Source organism: Protopterus annectens, chromosome 10.part0 (assembly GCF_019279795.1).
Source record: "Protopterus annectens isolate FY-2018-M chromosome 10.part0, PAN1.0, whole genome shotgun sequence".
In the NCBI taxonomy this organism is placed as follows: Eukaryota; Metazoa; Chordata; order Ceratodontiformes; family Protopteridae; genus Protopterus; species Protopterus annectens.
Window position 1 is genome coordinate 1,022,346,620 of NC_056744.1, and position 22,958 is coordinate 1,022,369,577.

A 22,958-nucleotide genomic window follows, 5' to 3' on the forward strand; every position below is an offset into this window, starting at 1 on the left:
CCATAAAATTCTGTTATGGTACAGTTTATCCTTGTAACTGAGACACAACAGCTGGTACAGTCATTAAAAGGCATATTTGGCTAAGGCTACAGTCCAGACCAGAGGAAGTAAATGGGTAGGTATTACATGCCCCTCTGGACAAGGATCTGTTGTCTGCCTCTCCTTCGCAAGAGATTTTTAAAAACTTAGAAGAAAAGAGCAAAACTGCAGAGTCATTTGAACAGTTGTTCATCCATCTATTCCAAGGTATAACAGAAGGAAATATACTTGGCAGATCAGTTTACGCAAAACCAGCCTATGAGGAGAAGCTATCCTAGAGAGGTGAAGACATAGGCAGTAAGACAGAGAGCAAGGAGGTAAATCAACCTTCACAGGATGGAAATGTCCATTATTGACTATTCCCTTCCCTCTTCAGACCTTTTGGTAGGCAGGGTGCCTCATTTCAAGCAGATTAGGTTCTGCCTGACTATTACCAAGCGTGAATTCAATATAGTCCCTCCATTTATGGGACTGCCACCAGTTCTCCTGGACCTTACACAGCAGGTGCTACCTTTATTAACTTTTGTTTTATGGGGCAGAAGATAATGTCCATGAGAACATGAAAAATTATTGTATTTGAGGCATTTCTTTATTTCATAAGAAATAAATTTCTTTAAAACCAGTTCTGGACCTTTTGAAACTAAAGACATGTTTAAGAATGGCCAAGTTCACAGTGCTGACCCACCACCCCCCAGTCTCATCCTCAAGTCTCTTTGGTCATTTTGGAAATGAAGGGCACATATCTCAAAATACTCATCCAAACATCAAAGGCTGGGGGTGCATGATCAAGATGGCTAACTGACAGAAAATGTTATTAAAAAGAAGAATTTGTAGATAATTGATAACTATTTATATTCAGTAATAGTAAGGGAAAAGATTCATAGTTTGAAATTCTTTAAAAGGTGTAATTTTCGTGTCAGAATTTCATCTACTTGATTAAGAAAGAAGGGACTATAACAAGAGCCACTCAAAAACTAGTATTCAGGATTCTTTTATTAAAAAGGCATCCAGTCATTAATATCTAGCATGCAGGGTGTATTGATAAATATGGATGCTAACATAGAAAGTTTTAAAGAAAAATGCAGAAGGAAGATGGACCATTTAAAAACTCTTATGAAACAGCAAAGTCTACAAATTAGTAGCACAGAAGAAGCTTTAATTGACCATGAAGGGAGAATAACTAAAGGCAAGTCTCAAACTGAATTCCTTTTAGGACAAAATGAATGGCTTTTGAATAAAAAATTGATGACTTAGAAAATAGACTGAGACAAAACAATATCAAAATTGATGGTGTACCTGAAAAATATGAGGGAGATAACATAATAAACTTTTTTAATAATGTGGTTGCATAAAATCTTGAACTTACCTGAAATGTTATCTTTTGGGATAGAAAGGGCTCATAAACCTTTGATAACACCTTCATAAAAGGAAAACTCACCTCCACATTCAATAATAGTTAAATTTATGTCCAGCATAGAAAAAGATCTAGTAGTAAAAGTAGCAGGGTCTTATCCACCAATTAAAGAAGGTGTGCATCTAATCAGATATGATAATAGCTATTCCAGTAAAGTAATGAATAAAAGGAAAACTTGTTTGCCACTAATTAAAAAACTTAAAAAAGAATAATATCAGCACTACTTTATTGTTTCCTGCAAAGATAAAAATCTTTCTCCCTGAATGAATCAAAATATTTGACCCACTGGAAGAGACATCTGCATTTGTTAATAAAAATAAAACTCTCATCATCACTGAAGAAAGTGACTGGAATGTTTCATTCTTCAAGAGGCAGAGTGAGCTGAATGGTTGGAAAACTACTTGCAAAGCTAAAAAGCTTAAAAACAAGTGACTTTTATTTTCTGATTATATGATTCCTGTATATTGAAACAATAGATTTATCCTTTAATTAAAGGATTTATTTAGGAGTATAAGTTTCAAATCAAATTATACACACACACACACACGCCCGCGCGCACACGCACACATATATATATATATATATATATATATATATATATATATATATATGTGTGTGTGTGTATATATATATATATATATATATATATATATATATATATATATATATATATATATATATAGGGGTCTATATTACAACGTCAAACTCACAGGAGTCTGAACATTGTAATATCGAACCCAAATGTTCGAAATACATAAATAGCGAAGCCACGGCACACCGTTTTTTTCCCAGGGAAAAAAAATCTGTGGGCCGTTTTCGGGGCTTTGCTATTTCCTCCACTGTGGTGCAATCTCAGAGTTATTATATATAAATAGGGGGGCTGTGGAGCGCACAGCCCCCCACATTGGTCAGTGTGGGGGCAAAGCCCCCCACATTAGCTTAAGTTTAAATTGTAAGTGTTTTTTTTTGTACCGGAACATCGCTGTTCTGTGTTTTCATAATTCTTGGGTTTCGAACTTCATAGTTCGATATTACATCATTCAAACTCCTGTGAGTTCAACGATGTAATCTAGACCCTATATATAGATATATGCTTTAAATTTAAATATTCTGCACGATACAAAATATAAATATTTGAGCTTATGATATCTATAGTGAAAGACTTGAATACATTTAATTTGAGCTAAACATATAAATGCATTCTTAAATGTTTCTCTTATTAGAATGGCAATAATTTATAATGTATAGAATTGGAAACCTTAAACCTGGATAAGATAAGAATTTTATTTGTTTTTATTCAGTATGTACATTATAGTGTTAAATGAATGTGATATCTAAGCATTATGGTAATTAGCGGTGTTAAAGTGTTAGCAACTGTATTTTATTTCTTTTAAAACACATTCCTTTCACAAGTTGCATATGAAGCAGTTAGCACTTAAAAACGAACTTGAGATCAAAAGAATGGCTTAATTATGTAAAACTACCTGTTTCTTACTTGCTTTGCTTCCTGCCTGCTTCTCGAGTGTTGTAGTGAAAATCCAATTTTCTGAAGAGTTCAAAGTTCAGTACTGTCATTTTTGAAAGCAGGAAGTGAATGAAACACCGTTGTGGTGAAAAAGAGAAGAGAATTGAATTACACATCAAACGTATATGTCCGAAATATGTCCAAAATAACCTTTAACTTTAAAAATATTAATTTGAAGTGAAGGATTAGAAACACAAGAGTTATCCTAATATTATGCATTGTGCTGTCAGTGATATGTGGTTTTCTTGCACTTTACTGAATGATAATTGATTATTCTGCAGTGTTATCAACCACAACTGTATATATTAAAGGAGTAAATTAGATATTTGTCACTAGTTAAGATAGTTTAAATGATTTAAGAAATATGAGAAATGTACATAAGAGATTAGCAGTTACTGTATGTAATGAATTGTCAGTGTACATGCATATGATCGAATGGTGGATGGTTGAGCGGGTATGGCTGAAAGGAGTGCAGCAACATCTCAAAAATGCGATTGCAAATGTTGCAAAATCCCTTCCCTTTTTGACCCATGTTAGCACTCATTTTAAGGTGTAGAGTGGTCAAAAATGTCGAATTCAGTGTTTTTACAACATTCCGACCATTCAGCATTATGGGATTCACAGAAAAAAGTCGGTAAAATGTATGGTAGAGCAGTGTGAGCTCGACCATATGAATGTAAACTGAATTGTCATGCTTACATGCTGTAGTTAAATATTAATGTAAGGATCTGAAACACAGACTAGAACAGAAGTACATAATAACTAAAGACTAATACATAAAAGGATATTTGAAAAGATCCTGAAAAACTGAAATCTAAAGTATGGCTACATGAATTTTGAAGCATTTTACATATTGTGCATCACTGGGTGTATTAAGACTGTTTGAACTAACTCATTTTACAAGTCAGGGTAGAAATTTATGAGGTTTACTACTGAGTCAGTTATTTTATTTCTGATAAAGATTAGGGTACATTTTCTAAGAATGCTTAGACTGTGAGAGGAGAATTTGATTTAAAATGAGCATTATGAAACATGTAATTGCATTATAAGCTACAAGCATTCTCTGATCCTGTTGAACAGCAGGATAATTTCATCAAACTTAGTAATGCATACATTTTATTTGAATTGATTTAATCAGTAAAAGGAGTTTTAAATGTTTTGGTATTTGTCATACCAAGGGTAATATACAAATTTTAGGTATAGTCACTTGTACTTTTAAAACCAATTTAGGGCTTTTGTTAGAATTATTAAATATGTATATCTTATTAAGCATGATAAATGTATACATGCATTCCCTTTCTTACTGTATAATAGTCCGGTAAACCTAAATTGCTTGTCATCTTCAGAGTTTTACAGAGGCCTTCATCACTTCATGTCTCATTGTTCTCTGCTTTTATATTTAAAGATTTGAATATAACAGAATTTAAATGATCAAATAGTTTAGGAGTATTTAATAGATAATTCTATTAACATTGCATAAATACATATGAATTATATTATTTATCAGATTATTTACTAGTCTAGATTAATTCATGTATATTATTAGCCTTTTAAAGTTTTAATGAGAACAAAATCATTTTAAATGACAAATATATTATTAAATTAGTAGTCTTTTTAACTTATATATAATATCATATTATGTGTACATTACAGTAGCTTTTGGTTAGTTCTTGAGGAAATTCTGGATTTTGATTGGTGGAAAGATAGTTTGGTTGTTTGTCTTTTTGACAGGCAAATTAGGAACTTTGGTATCCACAGATGGTAGTGCTTGATTAGTAATATATATAGTTACAGTTGTATATTTGTTTCTGTTTTTATTGCTTAAGAATTTTAGTAGTCTAATGTGTAGAAAGGAAGAATTCAAAATAATATGATAATTTAAGATAATTATAGAAGTATACTTTACAGTTCTATATATATAACAAAATCAGTTTGATGGATATATGTATCATATTATTTCTTGGCAAACAAAGCTATCTCAAATACAAAGTATTGATAGTTTGAATCTACTATCTGTTAATATAAATGGATTAAATAATGGCAACAAAAGGAAATCATTAATGCTTCTTTTAACAAAAAAGGAGACCAACTTCTATACAATGGAAAAATTTACTGTAATGCCTAGGGTTATGGAATGTATTAATGATCCTAAAGGAATTCACACATTTGTAGTAATTAAGTATAATAGCAAACTCTGTAAACTACCTAATTTTTACTGGATCCCTGGAATACGGCAAGAGCAGCTAAAGATCACCTAAATTCATAACAAGTCACTGGAAGGGTAGTTTAAGTTTAGCTGGAGATTTTAACTGTATATCAAGTTTGAAAGATAAAAGTAAGCAGAAGAAAGCTAAAATTCTAACATCAGCTAAAGCATTAAATAAATGGATTAACAATGATAACTTATTTGATTTAGTAATAAAAGTAGAAGATATGTCATTATTTTTCACTCATTATTCATATGCACATAGGACACAAACTCAAATTGACAGGATTTATGCTTCCATGGATTTGATTAATAAAGTTAATTATTTTAAAACTATTCACTGCTCTCTAGTTTATCATAATGCATTAAGTATTAATGTAGTTAAGGAAATTTGAAATTATTTACAGAATTCCAGTATATATGATGAAATTAAAAGAATTACAAGTTTCCTTAAGGAACAGAGAATTTTATATCCTTGAATGACAATGGCCAGGTTAATAAAGTCATATCATGGGATTCTTTAAAAATGCATATTAAGGATAGAATGGGAAGAGAAATATAAGATAATATACATAAGCAACAAAGCTAGATAATACTGAAATTATTACATTTAAGTATTAAAAAAAAACTAATGACAAAATATCAAACACATTAAGCAGAGATAGCTCTAGAAAAATTAAAACTGCATAGCTATGCAGGCACTCCTATAAGTCTCCACAGATTAACAAATAGAAGTAAGTTGTTAAGTAAAAAAAATCACAAATCAATATTAGAAATCCTCATACTAATACGTTTACTTCAGATATAGAGGAAATGCTTAGCATCTTAAAAAAACTTGAGGATCGTAATAAAAACTTTGGAAGCATTTGTATTTCTAGAACAATTTATTGGAATATTAAGAAATCTGTATAGGGATTCAAAAGCATATATTAAAATTGGATCTTACATTTTCTAGGGTTTACCTTAAACAGAGGTATAAAACAAGAATGTCCCTTGTTTCCTTTATTATTTGCATCAGTCATTGAACTCTTAGCTAACAGTATAGGAAGCAATGATAAAAATCAATGTTTTTTTTTTTCAATTAATAAGGATTGTCAATCTAAAATACAGCTTTGTACAGACAATGTTTTATTAACTGTAGGAGATTTGGAGTACCCAATTGAAGACATAGATGAGGAAACTGGAAAGTTTCAAGAAATATCATTAGTGAAATTTAACAATAAAACTGAAATCATAGTGACAAATAAATACTAGAAAGTAAGTTAAAAGTTAAATATAAATAAAATTGGGAAGGGCAAGAAGTAAAATATTTGGGAATAAGAATTTATCAATATGTGAGCACAATTATTAATCATAATTTTGAAAAACTAACTGAACAACTGTTACTCCTTATTAAAAATGGAATTACTTTTTTTTTACTTTTGAAATTAGGTTAGTTCTTATTAAAATGACTATATTAACTAAGAACTATACATTACATTCAATAGCCGTAATACCTAATAAAAAGTATTCCTTACATGTTCTGTCCTCTAATTCTATTACTTTTGAAACACTCTTCTTGAGCCACCTGATATTCAGCCAGAGCCTTTTCTTCAGTTCAATCTTTGATTTTTGCAGCTTTATCACCTCATCTGAATATTTGCATAAAACCTCTTCCATTTTCTCCAGCCTTTTTTTGTTTGTGTTGATATACTCCATCAATGTTTCATTCAATTTAACCAGGTATGTGGGCCGTGATCTTATATCTCCCTTTAGGTTACTGGAAGTTATATCTGGAGGTTGCTTTCCTCTTTGCTGAACAGCTGGAAAACATTCCTTAGTCAGTGTTTCTTCCTCACTTTTTGTAGCTGCTTTTTTTCCATGTGCTCTGTATTTCTTTTTTCCTGGCATCCAGACAGTACACTTACTAGCCAGTTACTGAAATTTACCCATAAACACAGAAGTCTATTGGCCTTATCTGTTGAGTTTCGGTTTACACACTGGGAGAGCTAGTGTTAAGCTATTACTCAATGTTGAGCTGTCTTGAAGAAGTCCCCCTCCAGACTTCCCTTGTTCTTCATCTTAACCTTTATGTTTTAGGATCTTTAAAATACAAGTGATCCTTCTACAAACACATATATATATATATATATATATATATATATATATATATATATATATATATACGGATATAGATATAGCTGTAAAGAAAAAGGCATTACTTTATAGCCAAGCAGGGTTTTGTATAACAGAAAAGTACAATTGTATTACCAAGCATAGAGCCCCTACAGCCATCCAGACTGAGAACCAGAATTAATGGGTAGCCATAGAAAAGGCATTCAGACAGTTATGTACAGCAAAAAAAATGAATAATGGTACAAACTACCCCTTGTTTTAGCTGTGCAACAGACCAGTGTCCTTGGGTGGAAGAGGAGCTCAGCTTTCTAGGGACTTCGGTAAAGCCCTGAAAGTTTGTAAGGGTGGATATCTGCCTTTGACTAATTCCTCTGAATAAGTATGGATTCTGTAGCAGTGATCTTCATCATGCCTCTCAACTGCTTCTTAGCTTCCTAGATTTACTAAGTTTTTATGGGTTCATAGGTAAGTACCAGGCAAAAAAAAAGTCATAAAGACTTCATAAAGTCATACCAGTTTATGGGAACATACTGTATTACACTGATAAAGTAACTGTATACAAAGATTACTTATCACTTATTATATAGTCTTTTATAAGATAAAGCTCACTTGTGAAATGTATGGAACTGCTCCTCTTTCTGACCCTGTGCTATGAGTTTTAATGCTTGGAGATTGAGAGGTATGGTCTACATACTCAAACTGTTATGGTGAGTTACACAAAAGGATGTACAAACCAATCAATATATGAATGGGCCCCAGTTTTTGAAAGTGACATATTTTTATCTTTCACAGTGCTGTGCTGTGAAGATTAGTTTAAAATTAAAATCTTTTAATTTGAGAAAGGTACTTGTGTGAAACTTTCCTGTTGTTTTTGTGTGTGTGTGTGTGTGTGTGTGTGTGTGTGTGTGTGTGTGTGTGTGTGTGTGTGTGTGTGTGTGTGTGTGTGTGTGTGTGCATGCGTGCGTGTATATGTGTGTGTGTGTGTGTGTGTGTGTGTGTGTGTGTGTGTGTGTGTGTGTGTGTATGTGTGTGTGTGTGTGCGCACACACATGTGAAATATAGTTTAGCTTTAAGAAAAAGCTTGTTTTGCAATCGAAGTATCAAGCAGTTTTATTACTCATCCTATCAAAATGCTTTGCTGAATTCCACAATAGCTAGGCATACTTTTTCCAGACATCATATTCCATGCCAGTCCAAAACACATTTATTTCAAACTCACAAATTTTAAATGACAAAATGAAAAGCAGTCAGTGGTAGAGTGAGGTATTAGCAGGGAGAAAGTGTTCCTGCTTCACAGTACAGTGAGGTAGAGGTCAGTGTTCTTACCTCACAGTACAGTGTGGCAGGGGTCAGTGTTATTACCTCACAGTACAGTGTGGCAGGGGTCAGTGTTCTTACCTCAAGTACAGTGAGGCAGGGGTCATTGTTCCTGCCTCACTGTCAGTACACTGAAACAGGAGTCAGTGTTCCTGCCTCACTATATTGTGAGGCAGAGGTCAGTGTTCTTACCTCATAGTACAGGGAGGCAGGGATCAGTGTTCTTACCTCACAGTACATTGAAGCAGGGGTTAGTGTTCCTGCCTGTTAGTACAGTGAGGCAGGGGTCAGTGTTCCTACCTCACAGTTGAATGAGGCAGAGGTCAGTGTTCCTGCCTCGCAGTACAGTGAGGCAGAGGTCAGTGTTCCTGCCTTACAGTACAGTGTGGCAGGGGTCAGTGTTCTTACCTCACAGTATAGTGAGGCAGGGAGTCAGTGTTTTTACCTCAAGTATAGTGAGGCAGGGGGTCGTTGTTCCTGCCTCACTGTCAGTACAGTAAAACAGGGGTCAGAGTTCCTGCCTCACTGTACAGTGAGGCAGAGGTCAGTGTTCCTGCCTCACAGTACAGTGAAGCAGAGGTCAGTGTTCCTGCCTCACAGTACAGTGAGGCAGATGTCAATGTTCCTACCTCACAGAACAGTGAGGCAGAGGTCAGTGTTCCTACCTCACAGTACAGTGAGGCAGAGGTACGTGTTGCTGCCTCACAGTACAGTGAGGCAGAGGTCAGTGTTCCTACCTCACAGTACAGTGAGGCAGAGGTCAGTGTTCCTACCTTACAGTACAGTGAGGCAGGGGTCAGTGTTCCTATCTCACACTACATTCAGGCAGGGATTGGTGTTCCTGCTTTATGGTACACTGATTAGAAGTTAGTGTTCCTGCCTCACAGTACTTTATTTTCTGGTTTAGTTCTCAGCTGGGGTGCTTGCCATGCAGAATCTTTATGTCCTCCTTATGTCTGCAGAGGGTCTTGTCGGAGTCTTCCTTTTCCTCCCACATCTTGCTCCTTTTCTAAAGTGTGTAAAAACTACAGCCATCTTCTTAATTCTTCATGAAGGATATAGCATATTTACAAATTATGATATATGATTCCTTTTCTAGACCTTGATTTTCTTTCACTTATTCTTCAATTTCATGTCCAGTCTCTCCTTTGGTACATCATATTTATTTTGCTGATCTTGCTCTTCCTGCTGCTTTTTGTTACTTATCTGTGCATGCCTTCACACTACAATAAAACTTTCTTCTGCCATCAAATGAACTTGCTTTGTTTATTCTTTAGTGTCTCTGTCCTCCTTTACTTCATATTTGCAGTTTCTGCCTGATTCCTACAATATTGATCCCTCTTAATGCTTTTAAATGTTTTGCCACAGCCTTTCCTTAATGTATTTGTTTATAAGTTCATCTTTACTGTAACATATGTTTTCAGAAAAGGTCACAAGAGGTCAGTTTGCATATGAGTAGTTCAACTCATTGGATAAAATGCAGAGTTTTGCTTTGAAAGCACAATTAGCAATGCAGTGCTTCTGCTTCTATAGGGAAACATAAGTATGATGTTATATAGGGTAAATGCCAATAAAACATAGAGTGTAGGTATTTTACGTTCTCATTGTTCATTCACCACTTAAGTTGCAATTTCCATGTTTCTTCCAAAATATGCAAATCATCAAACATAGTGTGAGTCTTTATTTACAGTGCATATACTGTCATAGCTGATAACATTATTAACAGAAACACCTTCATTTTGAAATATCTTATTCATTTACTTATAGCCTGGTCTTCACTTTAATAAAAGACCAGTAGACAATCCAAAGGTGACACATTCTTAAGTTATGATTTTTACATCAGAAGATTGTGTTATGTGCTCTTTAAACTTTCATCAGGCATATTTTAATTATTTATCTACTTAGAATTATATAGTTTCTGGCTTAAAGCCAAGAAGTCCTACCAATACATTTTAGAATGGCAATCTACAACCCTAAACCTTCTCCATAGGTAAAGTATACTTCATTAATCTTAGGCACAATTGCAGTCCCATTAAAAGATTACTCTATAGCATGTCTCATTAACTGTAGGCACAGTTGCGATCCCATTAAAAGATTACTCTATAGCATGTCTCATTAACTGTAGGCACAGTTGCGATCCCATTAAAAGATTTTTCTATAGTATGTCTCATTAACTGTAGGTACAGCTGCAATTCCATTAAAAGATGTATCCATACCTGTCAACCTTTTTGAGCAAGAAATCTCGATAAAGCAATATAAATTGGGGGACAAAGGCCTAAAATTGGGGACATCTTTTAAATTTTTTTAAATATTGCTCTTACAAACTTAGAAAGTTGATAGAATAAAAGGTTTTAGTATTAGCATGAATTTTCTGATGGATATAAAGTCTGAAACTCAAATGTCTGTCATTATTTTCCAAATGTAATCTTCAATAATTAGTGATTTGCCAGGAAACCAACATTTTATGAGGAAAAGAAAAAATTTAAGGCAACAATCTGGACATTCTGCAAAAATCTGAACAGTTGACAGGTATGGATCCATCCTCAGTGTGGGGCCTCCTTATTTCCAGCAATATTCACATAGTTGACCTATAGCCCAACAGCATTTAACAACACCAATATCTGCTTCTATTGCACAGGCTGCTATCTCTGGTACAGATACTTTTTAAAGCCTTTCTGGTTTGAGATATGGTGTCTGATTTTCCTGAATTCCAGCCATAGTTACTTACCATCCCTCCAGACCAGAGAGCTGCATTGTCATGCGCCCAACTGGGAAAGCTCTACTCTGTCCCAGTGTCTGCTATCTGGTCAGTTAGGTCTATTCCTCTTTGTTTTACAGTATTGCTTTCTGTGTCAACATATTGCCCTTAGCTTAGATGTACTGACAGCAAACTTAAAAAAAACAGCATCTGCTGTGTAACTGTGTTCTTCAACAGTATAATTTCCTTTTCTTTGGGCTCTTCTTTTTCACAGTACCCTGAGCACTATAACTTAATATTTTATCATAAATCGGGGATATGTCATTACTAGCCATTGTAGTCTAAATGGTCTCCATCCAAAGCAGAGCAGACTGTGGTTACACATTTGTTGTAGAACTCCATCCCATCCCTCCTTCTTTCTTTATTTTTACAGCTATGTATAGTCTAGCCAGGTGAGTTCAAAGAGCGCCCCTACTGCTATAACATGGGCATGAACTCCGTGTTCTCTTCAAATTCTCTGACTTGACTGTAAATACCACATCAACACAAGAAAAAAAGGGTTTATTAGAACTGTGAGCATATTAAGTCCCCAAGTAAGGAATCAAATTATTCTAAGCATGGCTATTGCCATATTCTTCTGGAGCTCCTCATGAAAAAAAATATCTGTTTGTGATGCTATTGAGACTATTTGGGGGACAAACTCTACATGCTACTCCACAATTTAATTTATTTGAATACTTCCACGAGGAATGATAGGCAAAGCTACAAATAATTTACTGATAAATTGAAGGATATGACAGTTATTTATTCATTTAGTTTTTATTTAGACTGAAGTGACTTGGTTGTTTAGGTCCGGTTATCTGATTTTCTTAGAGCTACACTGTATACAGATTGAGAAAGTAGGAATCATACTCAAGTCTACGGAAGGCAGTATACCTGAAACCCAATAATTTAACCAACTGTATTATGCAACAAATTAAACAGGAAATAAAATGCATAAAATTTAACACACTGGAAAAGGTTATATGCAGCACCTTTGTATCAGAGAAACATATTTTTATATTGTAAAGGAAATCCTTGCAATGTATACGAACAACTGCTGAAATAAGTATATATTGTGTGATGCTGTACAAGTTATACTTCAGCACCACTCAGTTCACTAAGAATAACTCACTTTGCAGTTGTCTGGAATCCCTAAATCATAAACAGTACATTTCCCTATAGCACAGTTACCTTGGTAAGAAAGGTGTGGCATATGACTGTTAGCCAGAATGCTGTGCAGACAATACATGTACTCAGGATGACCTTTGCATTTCCATTGTATGTTTATTCTGACTGCTTTGCAAGAGACTATTTATTTGTTTTGTTAAATAAAGCTCTTTTTCAACCATGACATGGCCCAGTTGGCAACCACAGTACAAAGACAGTACATACACAATGAATACCTAATATTATACAAGTCCTTATGCAGAAAATATTTAGTATATATAAAGGAAACCAAAATGTATAATATACACATAGGGTCTATATCGCTTCATCAGTGTAAATTAACACTGAGAGTCAATCTATTGTATGCAAATGCTCAAATGTTTAATTAAAAGAATAGGTACATCACACAAAATAAGTGAACCCACCATCACAGACACACAGCTATAAATATGCTAACTCCAAGATCACACACACTAACAGAGAAAGGGGTATATGCTCTTAAATGACTCCCCTGAAAACACCAACATTGAACTCCTCATAACTAAGCTACAACTTAACCCTAATAAAGCCATCTACATTATCTGTACCTACCTTCCACCTGGTAATAACTCCACAAACATAGAAAGTATTCTTAGTTGGGCTTCAACTAACCACCCACAAGAAACTATAATACTTGGAGACTTTAACCTTGATTGGTTCTCAGTTAATTCTAACAACCCAGCCTCCCATATTAATCTCCATGGCTTTACCCAAACTATAAACACCCCCACTAGAACTAATAAACCTAACAACAAAGAAAGTATACTTGATTGGATCCTGGTTAACAAACCCCAACTTAATTACCTAGCAGGGACCCTGCCTGATGATATCAGTGACCATAACTTAACCTATATCATAAGGCAAAAGAATATCACTACAAATACCCTTCAGTCAGGACCGTGCAGTAATAAACATTTTAACCCACTCTATTTAAAACTGAGCTAAATGCGTGACTGGAATCCACTAAAAACTCTTCCCCTTAATGAAGCGGTTCAATACTTTAATACCAAATTCTTAACAATCTTAGATAGCCATGCTCCAAAACGAACTATCAGAATAAAAGCTAAACCAGCCCCTGGCTATCTAAAGAAACAAGACAGAAAATATTACTCAGAAACAAACTCTGGCTAAAATGGAGAACAAGTAAACTACCTCAGATCATCAAACCTTTAGACACCTAAGAAACATTACCAAAAAAGCTATTCTTTCTGATAAAAACACTACTATTGTAACCTCCAGCAATCTAATCATAACAATCCCCAAAAATTCTGGGCAACATTGAACAAACTTCTTCACCCTGGACAAACTTCCACTCCCTCCCCCTTGGGATCAGACAAAATTTCTTCCCTTGAAACTGCCAACACTTTCAACTCCTTTTCACTGATACTATCAACTCACTAGCCTCTCACCTTTCTTCAGATAACTCTAATGTTCCTCAACTTGCCTCTACTAATTTACCAAGCTTTATTATACAGCCCATCTCTACCACCTTCATCCTAAAATGTATTCAAAATCTTAAGCCATGTACCCCATCAGCTGACCAACTTCCATCTGAATTTCTTCAAAAGCAGCCACAGAAATAGCCTATCCCATATCTATTCTTATAAACAGAACCATTAAAGAAGGAAACATCCCTGATATCTGGAAAATCTCACATATTATACCCTTACATGGGAGGAAACTCTACAGAATATTCTAATTATAGACCCATTGCCCTCCTGTCTCCACTAGCAAAAATCATGGAAAAATGTATTCACCACCAACTAATGTCCCACTTAACTAAACATAACATACTATCTCATTGTCAACATGGTTTCAGACCTTTTCATAGTACTACCACTGCTCTCCTTTCCTTCACTGACTTCATTAACAAAACCGCAATAATAATAATACCCTATCTTCAGCACTTTTCATCGACCTATCAAAAGCTTTTGACATGGTCAATCACCCTCTCCTCCTAAAAATCTTGGAATCACTTGCTATTGAACCGAATGCCATCCAGTGGTTCACCTCCTATCTTTCCAACAGGAAACAAGCTGTCCTCTGGGAGAATAAACTCTCCTCTCTTCTCCCAATCTCACTCAGTGTACCACAAGGCTCAATTCTTGGACCCCTTCTTTTCTCCCTATTCATAAATGACTTACAAGTAGCTATTCCCCAAGCTACGTGCATACAATATGCAGATGACTCCACACTCATCTGCTCTGCAAAAACCATCCCAGAGCTTCAAACTATTACTCAAAATGTATTCCATACTGTTGAAGCATGGTTCTTAAAACGCTGCCTACTTCTTAATGCCAAAAAAACAAAACTCCTCCTTTTCAAACCCACTACCAGATCCCCCCATTGGACTTCTCTATCTCTTCTATTAACAATACTCTCATATCACCTGACTCTTCTACCAAACTGCTAGGTGTGACGATTGACAACAATCTTACCTTTGATTATCACATAAACAACACTATTAAAACTGTACATAGAAAACTGGGCTCCCTCTATAGAATTAAAACATTCTTATCCCCAACAGCCAAAGCTACTTTGGCACACTCTCATCTCATTTCCACTCTTCTCTATGCCTCACCAATTTACACTAACCTGAAGAAAACTAATCTTTCTAAATTGACCACTACATACAATAGTATAGCAAGATTTGTTACTGGTAATCAATTCAGAACTCACCACTGCCTGAACCTACAACAACTTCACTGGCTTGAATTACAAAACATGTTGCTTCTTTCCCAACTTCCCATTATCCACAGATCTTTTTATCTGCCAAACACTACTCCTTCATTTTCTAACCTCCTCACCCCTTATTCTAACCTGAACTCACTCCGCTCCTCTAACAAACTCCTAGTTACTGCTACCAAATCCAATAACCTTGCAGGTGACTCCCTGTTCTCTAACTCCATTGGTAAACACTGGAACCTATTGCCCACTGAACTGACTTCTATTTTATCTCCTGTCCTTTTCAAACAAAAACTTAGACTCTACCTTACAAAACACTGGCTATGTCCCTGCCTTAACCCAGACTGAACCCATGTATTCGACTATTCCCACTACCCCTTCATCTCTGTGACTTCTGCTACCTTCAGTTTTATTTCCTCACTATTCTATCACTTACCCCCTCCTCTATCCTTCTCCTTCCTGATTATATTACTCAGTTTACTGAGGGTTCATAGAAATATCTAATCTAATCTACTTACATAGTTGTCTTTAAATACCCTTTTCTCTTTCTTATGATGTTTGATTATGCTAAATAAGTTATGCCTGTGTTTTGCTTCCAAGAACGATGAGTACATTATTGTACAACTGTTAATTCTGAATACAATAAGTTTGATTTTTTGTATAATATTTTCCTGATACAGTATATTTTTATGCCGCTCTTTATGGCATTGTATGTAATAGTTACTATGTCTTTGTGGAGCTTTTCTCCCCGGGCCTCTGCTGAAAATGGAAATATATCCAGTTAGACTAGCCCGGTTAACAAATGTAAAATAAAATAAATAAAAAATAAATAAAATTAACTGTCACCTGATCTTGGTAAATATATCAGTACTTCCCAGTAGTAATATAAGTGAAAGGTGTGAACTCTCCATTCCCCTTTACTAAACCATTTACACTGCTGGTTCTTCAATATAAGTATTTTGATATAAAATACATCAATGATTTGCATGACAACAAATTGGAGGAACTGCTATCATATGTGTGAGTGAATATGTATGTATGTGCAGTAAACTCTCGGTTAACCAGCACCCATGGGGATTCATAGATATCGGATAACTGTAGTTTCTGGTTGTTTGAGAGTTACTATTAAAAATAAGCCTGACTAATACTGTACCCTATACTATTTGTTTGTTTGACTTGTTCATAGGTTGGGGAGAGAGGGAATTTATTCCCATCTTCTTTTTTTAAACTCCAAAAATATAAGGTATGTTTCTGCAGGGGGGGGGGGGATGGGACGGACAAAAAGTACAACACATGAAAATTGTACTGTATTTCTTTGATTTTTTTTTTTTGGTTGCTTGAGAGTTCTGGTTGTTTGAATAACAGTTTGAATAACATAATTGTTTGTTAACTGAACGTTTACTGTATATGTGTGTGTATAAATATAAGTATAATAAACACACACTCACACATGAATAGACACAAAGACACACACACATATAAGTCAAACATTCTGCTTTTTCTTTGTACTTCAGTATTCCCAAACATGATTAGAGCATCCTGTCAAGTATTTATTTTCTCAGTTGTTTTGGAACTATTAATTTGTCAGTTTTGATCATTAAGTTCTGGATGCAATGTATTCTTCCTTGAAATTAAATCAAGGCTGCATTTATTTCCATACTGATTACCTTTGCTTTGGCCAGCCTCTCACTGTAACTTTTCAGCAACTACATTTCTACATTAGTGACGGTGCACCCCTGGAATTCTTTTTTATTTTTTTTTTTTTTGTCTGTCACTGGTAACTGTGAAATTGCTCAAATAACCAGTAGTTCTTCTTCTAGCATCTCTTTGTTCTTCTCTGGTAAATGATCTGCAACTAACTTGTCTGCTACACATAGTTTCTAGCTTGTTTCGTATTTTGCTTTTCACATTATACTTCTGTGAATTAAGTAGCATGCTATGCAATCTCAACAGTGTGTTGTACAGACACTCACCAAATGTGCTTTGCAAATGTTTCTGACCTATTTCCACATGAATGTATTTACTGCATATATAGTCATAGAATGCCCCAGATCCATATAATCTTGCTAACAGTCCCTTCTCTTTTCACTCATATTTCTGTTGTGCATCTGTAAATTTCTTTGACCCATAGGCAGCTGATCTATTCTCTGTTATGAATACAACTTCTTTACTATTCTGATTGGTGCATGCAACACAACTGGCTTATCCAGAGCATATAATGATTATACATATGTAACTAGCTTCATGAGCACTCCAAAACTATTTTCTTGTTCATAATTCCATTCTTAGGCTATACCTTGCTGTAAAAGCTTTCTTATGAGCATACTTTTCTCAAGATATAGTAGTCTTCATAGAAAAATATGGAAATAGTAGGAACAATACATAGGTTCGTAGGTTCATAGGTAGGTACTCGGCTATTGAACCTAGTGCCTATATAAGCCTAGCCAAACGGTACCTTGGCTTTTGCCACCCAAGAAAATTATTTTCCTGTGCCCCTGTCAAGCAGAGCCACAGAAGTGATCCCCGGGGTGAATTTCCTATCTCCCATCCAATCATCAAGATTTTTCTTGAAGAGTGCTAATGAGGAGCTTTGTTTGATACAGATAGGTAGTTTGTTCCAGAGTATGGGAAGTCTCTGGGACAGGAATCTATCCCTCCAGCATGTTCTGTATATTGTGGTGACAAGGTTTAGGTCCCTAGAGCGTGTAGCTTGGAGGGATTGGGATTTCTTAAAGTGGAGCATGTCCAACAGCTCTGGGTTTGACATAGCTTTGTATGTTAGGCAGAGATCGCCTCTGAGTAGGCAATATGTGACAGAGTAAAGCTGGAGTTTTTTGAAATGGACTGCGTAGAGCATCTGTTTGAGGCCGGTAATCCTCTTTGTGAGGTATTTCTGTTGCCTTTCCAGTTGTTGTAGATGTCTTATGAGGTACATACCAAAAGGGGTGCTGTACTCTATAATGGGTCTAATGAGTGATGAGTAGAGGGGAACAGTGACCTCTTTTTTCCTGGATGAGAAACCTTTTGTGATGAGGTGTGCCACGTAGAAGGATTTCCTGACTATAAAGTTATGGAGAAGGTGTGAGGTTTAAGGGAAGGTAGGAATTGAGCAATTTATGTAATGTTGGATTGAAGTTAATTATATAAAAGCATGTATGTGATGTATAATGTCTGTAACTGTGAACATGTTAACTTGGTTTGTTTTCTTTTATATAAATCAATGTTTGCCTATGTCTTAAGTGATAATTCAATAATGGTGTTAAAAGACATAGCAGTCTTGTCTGTTTATTTTATTATTTTTATATTATTGCTCAGGTGTTTGAGGTATTAAGCATTTTAATAAAGGTTGAAGCTGAAACCATTTGATACAAAATTAACAAGGTTGTGCATCATTCCTAGAATTCATAGTAATTGGTGCTTGTCTTCTATATTTGGCATTTGTACAATTGTTCTGACTTTTTCTGCATTAGACAAAATTCACAATAATATTAGATTATGTCCCTTATATTTCAAACTTGCCACTATTTATTTTATATTTGATCTTATTTAACGTTTAAATTATGCTGTGTTTATTTAGCATATATATCAGTCTCGTTTCATGTTTTTCTGTCTGACCCCAAGGCAATAGGTCATCATTTATCTTTACAACACCTTTCCAGCCTTTGATTACTTATAGAATCACTCTTTGGAACAGTTGTGGTGGTAGCAAAAAAAAAAAAAACAAACTAAGATGTCTATTTTCTAGCATCAAACTTTATCTTCCATAATTTTTGATTTGCTTGCAGTACTGAAAAGAAATTTACATTTGGCATTACAGAGATTACTTTTTTCAGCTGCAAGTATTGTACTACACTTACTTTCAATGTTTTATACAGCTTTCGTGAACCAGTACAAATGTAAATTTTTGTCTTGTTTCACAATTCTAGCCATACTATTCACCCATTCTATTCACTCTAACTTTTTATTGGTACCTACAGTTTCCATGTATTTAAATTTGTGCTCATTTTACTCTAGAGACCCACTGGTTCTTTCCTTAGTATTGGCACATTGTCAAGATTTATTTGAATATGAAATATAAGTATAGAAAACTTTTTCACTCTATAAATAAATCAGCATAATAATGAAACATTTCATTGTTGTGGTTCTGTGCAGTATCTGAGATATCTCTGCTGCAGTGTGAGTATGTTTTAATGCATTTATTCTTTGCTTTCTTGTTATGATTTCATTTTATCATTCATATCTTCTAACAAGCTAAACAACAGAGAATATTGAGATAATTCATGTCCTTTAATGCTACAATTTAAAATAAAATCCTGTATGTCTTGTCTTAATATTCATCACGGTAGTTTTTGAAGCATTATGTCTTTATTTGTTCCAGGGATATGTTAACGTGTACATATTTTTATTTTCTGTGCCTTTAGAGTCCACTTCTTCAAAAGTGCCTTCAGATAAACTTGTATACTCTGAATTGTGATCATTTTTAATTAAACATTTCACTTACTGAGTCTCAGCATTTCTTGCAAACCGCTTGGCTTTCATTCTTGCCTCAATGCCTCTGATGCCTTTGCAGACTTCATAGTGTCCAGTCTTTTCAATTTAATTGTGCCAACTTTCCTTCTTTCCTATACTCATTCTCTAACTGCCCTCACAAACCAATTCAGGGTGACAGTGAAGCCACAACCCATGTTGGCAAATTCTGGGCACAAGGCAGAAGAATAAAATCCTGAACAAGGGAAACTGTCTCCATCTTATACAACATATGGACCTGCAGGCACTTTGGAGGAATGCTATTTCACCTGCAGCACATCTTTGGGATTTGGAAGAAAATTGGCGCACATGGCAAAAACCTACACAAGCACAATGAGGATGTATACACTCTGCTTAGTAAACATCCCAACTAAGAAATTAACTGAACTGGAGAACCAAATGCTGTGATACAGTGATGCTAACCACTGCTCTCCTGTGCTGCTCTTAGTGCCAGTCAGCAAGTAATCTTCATTTATTTATTCAACAACCACAAATTATTTTGTGCATGTATGTCTTTTTGTTTTATATTGTTTGAAAAATGGATGTTCCCACTATATAGTCTGCACAGCTGATTAAGAACAAGACACAGCTTCTCATTTATTCAAAACCCACAAATTTATTTGAGCACACAAGCTAGACAAAGCTTCTTCTTGTACACTTAGCTCCATCATATTTTGTGTATCCCATGGGTCTTCTTTTCTGCATTACTGTTACAGTGAATTCTCACTTTATTCATCATGTATGCCTTTCTATTTGACAAAAAGTCTTGTTTAACATGTTCCACTTTCTCAGTAAATTATGCATTTATAATTTCACTTGTCTTGCACATCTACAGCATTTCATCAATTCAGATATTTTTTAGCAGCTTGTCCATTATTTGAAAATGCCTTATATATCATAAACCGTTTTCTGTCTTATGTGGCTCACCATATTCAGAGTTCTTGGGTCATTTCTTCAGCTCAGTAAGATATGTATATATAGCTGTTGTAGGAATTTGTGCTTTTGCAAACAGCAAATGACAAATAAGCTACAAGTTCATTATACAGTCACTGAAGTTTTGAACTTCTTTCTACTTGCTGCTATTTTACATAAATGGCAAGTTCTTTCCAACTCACAATAATTCCTTTACTTCTCTGTAATTGCTGATATTCTGTCCTTCTTCTCTTTAAAAAAAGTGAAAGAGCTAAATATCTCTAAGATGTCCTTCCAAGCCACTTGCAGAAATGTGATATACATACAATACCATTTCTGTTTTTTTTAACTAGTGTACTCACAGTTATGAAAATTAAACAAATTCTGTATATCCAAATTACGCAGTTTTCTAGTTTATTTCCTTGGATTGAGAGAATGCCTTGTTGTTATATTTGGAGCATTTTCTGCAATGAATTAGGCTGCCTGTAATAAGTGTTAGACCTGTAATTTTAAGTGCCACAGATATGGAAAAAAATTGTGATTGCCAAGTAAATACACTGAATCTTGCAACTCACTACAATATCATTGATGGAGTTTTGTGGGGAAGAGTTTTTGATCCCTGCACCATCAGCATGGAAAACTCCATTCATATATCCCTGCTACTTCCATATACTGACTCCAAGATTACTGCATCTTGGAGCAAAGGAACTACTCCCAGGTATCAAGCCTTAGACATAACATATCTGTAAGTATATCTGAAGAATTTTGTTTTTATAATTAAGAGTTGGAAAAAAAAGTGCTAACATCAATACAATTTCTTTGGGTGTTACATTGTTTTATATGTATATGTGTGTGTATATATATATATATATATATATATATATATGTGTGTGTGTGTGTGTGTGTGTGTGTGTGTGTATATATATATATATATATATATATATATATACACTCACACACAAACACACACACACACACACACACACACACACAGTATTCAGTTGTAATCAGGCTGTTCCAAGCATCACAATAATCATCCTCCCACGTTCAATAGAAGCTAGTGAAATGTACTTCTGCATGCAGAATCTCTTGAAAGTAAATACACGCTTTTACTTATGAAAATATATTCCTGCACTCTGACACCATGTAGCACATCAGTATTTGTCAGATAGCTACATAGTAACATAGTCACTGTGGCCTTCTAGCCTTCTTGAGGATTTAGTCATACTGCATTCTGGAACAAGTATGTGTCAGATGACTAGCAGATCTCTGTGGTTAGCTTTATTAACATATTTAAATCTATGCACACCATATACTAAACATAGTGCAGGAGGATCTTCCCCTACATAGTAGGTGGGAGATCCTGGCTCCCTAGACAAAATATATTTTCAGTACATTTGCTTGTTTTCTGAAGTTCTGTTTCTTTGAGTTTCTTTCAGTAAAATGGAATTTGATAAACTTTGTATCAAATGGCTTTATAAAATGTCTTATCTGATAATTTGTGGAATTATGTGACTTCTATGTATTTGACAGACTATGAAAATATTCTTATCTGAGAAAGAAATACAATGAAATTAAATAATTTTCCAAATTTAATTTGTCTCACCTAGGATGAATCATACAGTATGAATCTGACAGATGGATCTACTTTGACATGCTGGCAGAGTTCAAGTGGTGAAAAACCACACTGGATACGTTTACACATGAAGAGAGGTGTATCTATCAAGTACGTTAGTAAGGCAATTTTCTCTTGTTTACTTACTATGCTTTGCAAACAAGCAGCAGCATCTGTTGAGGAAAAAATATTGTTTTCTGTCACTGATTCTTTGTGATGTACAACCAGTGTTAGAAAATTACATTTTTAAAATATTTTGTTGTGGAATATCACTCGATATTCTCTTACATTGGTCAGCTGGGTCAACGCTAAAAACATTGAATTGTCTCTGTCCATTGGCTCATTTTAGATCAGAAATGACTAACTTTCCATGACTATCCCACTGGAGTCTGTGGGGAATGGAGAATGAAGAGTGGAGCTCTACAAAGTGCTTGAATGCATGAGCAAATTGCAGAGGAATCAACTATAGCTCCTTTTCCAGAACAATCCTGCTGGAAACTTTGAAGCATGTGCAGATAGACTTCCCTCCATCTGGTATACGATTTTATACGTGGAGGGGTTAAATATCTCAGAACAAATGAAAATTTTAACTTCTTAGGACCCATATAATTGAAAAGGAGAAATACTTTCTATAGTCCTTATTGCCAGTTTTGTTAT

The 22,958-nt window shown here is 34.8% G+C and overlaps 1 protein-coding gene across 2 annotated transcripts in view; it reads left to right on the forward strand.

Moving 5' to 3' along the window:
- The window catches only part of LOC122813461 (E3 ubiquitin-protein ligase HECTD3-like), an 833,769-nt gene that overhangs the window by 260,484 nt on the left and 550,327 nt on the right, over positions 1-22,958 (forward strand). For both annotated transcript variants that reach the window (XM_044085784.1, XM_044085783.1), the window contains exon 5: positions 22,297-22,412. In XM_044085784.1, coding sequence (XP_043941719.1) covers positions 22,297-22,412 — 116 coding nt within the window. The remainder of the gene's footprint in view (positions 1-22,296; positions 22,413-22,958) is intronic.